Source organism: Tyto alba, unplaced genomic scaffold (assembly GCF_018691265.1).
Source record: "Tyto alba isolate M040663 unplaced genomic scaffold, T.alba_DEE_v4.0 Super-Scaffold_15, whole genome shotgun sequence".
NCBI lineage: Eukaryota > Metazoa > Chordata > Aves > Strigiformes > Tytonidae > Tyto > Tyto alba.
The window spans coordinates 6,225,529-6,228,838 of NW_024881277.1; the positions used below are offsets into that span (position 1 = coordinate 6,225,529).

Below are 3,310 nucleotides of genomic sequence, written 5' to 3' on the forward strand. Positions count from 1 at the left end.
TTCTCTCTGCAACTCATTTATTCTACTCATCTCCACAAGGTTTAGATCCCTTTACATCGATGTTACTCCTCTCCAACCGTGCATTTTCCTTCCTGAGTCTTCACAACCGTTGGAATTAAATTCGTAGACTCATAGTCTGATTATTTCGGGTTTTCTCCTGCTCTATGGCCTGTATCATTTATTGATTTGTTATCTGGGAGCGATCTGTTACTTACAGGAGGTCTTCTAGATACTGTGGTAAGCACCTCTTTTCATCCTCCAAACTACAAATCCAGGTCAGTAGGACTTCATTTTGAGCCATGTCCACCTCTTATTGCCCTTTTAATGTTCTGATAACAAATTTCAATACAATTATTCCAATAAAACCAAGGATTTACTAGCACAAGTCCCCTTTGGATGACTGGACTTTGTCCAGCCTTGCTTGGCCCCACTTATGGGAGCGACTGTGATTGAGCCCACTGCAGGGATCAGGTTCATGAGCACTGTATCAGTTCCACTTCGAATAATATATACATGCATATAAGTAATTAATCAGAAGAAAATTTTTGTAGTAACTTGATAGATTAAATAATACGCTTGCTGCCAATATTGATTGATGCTACTATTGACTGATGTTTATGTTAATATATATACTTGCCTTATTTTTACTAATTTCGTAGTAACATGAAATAAATATACTTGCTTTACTAATCATAAGTATACTTGCCTTGCTATTGGTAACTTGTTAAAATCTGTAATTTAGATTAAGAAATTAAAAAATTAGAAATTAATTATTTTAGAATAAGAAATCGGGAAATAAAGCCTCCTTGTGTAATAGGAACCCTGCAAACCCACTGCTGTGATCACTGCACACCTGCAGGTCGGGTCACCCTTTAGGTAGTGACATTGCTGTTAGTCTTCATGCAGCAGCACAGGGCAGTGGGGGGGTCGGTCCCCATCTCTGGCCATGCATCCAGCAGCTGAAGGCAGCAGTAACTGAAGACAGCGATCCCCCAGGAGCCCTTCTGACCTTCAGTTGTGTCCCCTCCCCACATCTTGCGCACCCCCAGCCTATTCAGTGGGGTCAGACTGAGAAACAGAGAAGGCCTTGATGCTGTGCAGACACCTTCTATCAACAGCAAAATCATCGGTGTGTTATCAGCACTGGTTTTGTCACCAATACAAAGCACAGTACCTCATGGGCTGCTATGAAGAAAATTTACTTCATCCCAGCCAGATCCAGTCCATTGGGTCACTGGGTCCAGTATATTTCTAGTGGGGAAGGAGGGCTGAGGTGAAAAACCTGATCCTCCAAGGGTGAAGGGACTGGGGCAACGGCGTGGCTGTCCTGGTCTCTGTCCAAGATGTTGGGTGAGCAGAGAAGAGGAGCCGGAGCTGGAGCCAGAGGAGCAGAGCTGGAGCAGGGACTTGCTCATTCCTCTGGGGACAGGGGAGGGAGATTCAGGTGAGGATCTTGTTTTAGCCCTCAGAAAAAGGAGCTGCTCCCCTCATCCCAGCCTCTCCACCTGCCCTTGCAGCAGGAGAAGCAAAAGCTTCTCAATCAGCTGCTGCAATCCCCAGCTAGATCCTGAGACATGCCTGCCACAGGGCCTGGCCAGAGGAGGGAGGAGATGTGCATGGCTGTAACCCACCTGAGCCACCCACTAGAAATGATCCATTTTTCCTTGGCTACTTGAAAGTAAACCTTCATTAGTGGCTGACATGCAAGGTTCATGCTTTTGAAATGTGTACCACAGTGAGAAAGAACCACTCATGATGGCCCTTGGCAAATATTCAGGGTAGTCCAAATACACTTTGTTATCTCTTCCAGAAAATAAAACCTTGATTTTTCAACAGTTCCCACACATAAGGCTAGCAAGGTGTTTATTATCAAGGAAAAAGCCAACCCATGACGTTTCCAGCATTGCTTTCAGAACAATAAGATTTCTCTACAAGGACCTTTTGCTTTCCCCCTCCACCACTCCACAATCAGTCTCAGTGGCATGCACATCTGAGCACCCAGTTGGTATCTGGAGCTTTCCTACTCACCAAGGTAGCTGTGGGTGCAGGTCATGGCTCTCCTGAACATTTTCCTGCAGGCCTCCTTGACGTCCCTGTTCCGCAGGCTGTAGATGAGGGGATTGACTAGGGGCGTGAGGATGGTGTAGAAAAAGGAGAACACTTTGTTGAGCTGCCTCAGTGAGGCTCTTCTAGGCAGCATGTAGACAAGGATGATGGTGCCATAGAAAATGGTGACAAGAGTGAGATGAGAGGAGCAGGTGGAGAAGGCCTTCTGCCTGCCTGTGCTGGATGGGATCCTCAGGACGGCAGCTATGATGCACACATAGGAGACCAGTGTGAACAGGAAGGGAAAAACTGCATCCAAGATACCAAAGATGAAAGAAACAATTGTGACTGCTCTGGTGTCACTGCAGGCAAGCTCCAGCAATGGGGTGAAATCACAGAAGAAGTGGTCAATTGCCTTGGGGCCACAGAACTGCAACTGGGATAAGAAGATTGTGACAACCACCAGCAGCAGTGAACCCCACAGCCAAGATGCAGCTGCCAGGCATAAAGAGACCTTCCAGGTCATGAGGCTTGCATAGAGCAAAGGCTGGCATATGGCCAGGGACCGATCGTAGGACATGGCTGCCAGCAGGTAACACTCAGTAGTCGCAAAGGAAGCAAAGAAGTAGAACTGAGCCATGCAGCCACGTGCAGAGATGCTGCTGTCCCCCGTCACAAAGCTGGCCAGCAGCCGTGGCAGGATGGTGGAGCTGTAGCAGGCCTCCAAAGAGGACAGATTGCCCAGGAAGAAGTACATGGGGGTGTGCAGATGCCGGTCTGCCACCACCAGCACGATTACGAGGATGTTCCCAACCATGGTGACTGAGTAGATCATAAGCAAGAGGAGAAAGAGTGGTTTCTGGAGCGTGGGGACATCATGTATTCCCAGCAGCACAAAAGCTGTAGATGATGTCCCATTGCCATCTTCCCCTTCGGCCATGCGGTGTTGTTTGTCTTTTATTTCTTCAGTTGCCACAAAGAGGGTCTACGAGAAAGAAACACATTTCAGTGTTTACCTTCAACATCTTTTTTTTGTACAGGACATCTTTCTCTTCACATGAGCTTTATGTGCTTTGTGCATAGTGAAAAGAAAATAAATGTCCTTCCTAATGCGTAAAGACTACTCATCCCAGCAGACCCACCACAGACTCTAGAGGTGAGCTGCCCAACAGAAATTCTTCTTTCTCACTGTGGAATAAATTTATGATATGCATTTGCTCACACAGAATTCACATGCCTGTGGGTACGCCCTGGAAGACATGTT

At 46.7% G+C, this 3,310-nt stretch overlaps 1 protein-coding gene across 1 annotated transcript; it reads right to left on the reverse strand.

The window, feature by feature from the left end:
• Positions 1-2,020: 2,020 nt before the first annotated feature.
• Positions 2,021-2,986, reverse strand: LOC122153044 (olfactory receptor 1013-like). The gene has a single exon (XM_042789166.1). The coding sequence runs from the start codon at positions 2,984-2,986 to the stop codon at positions 2,021-2,023; it is 966 nt and encodes a 321-aa protein (XP_042645100.1).
• Positions 2,987-3,310: the final 324 nt, after the last annotated feature.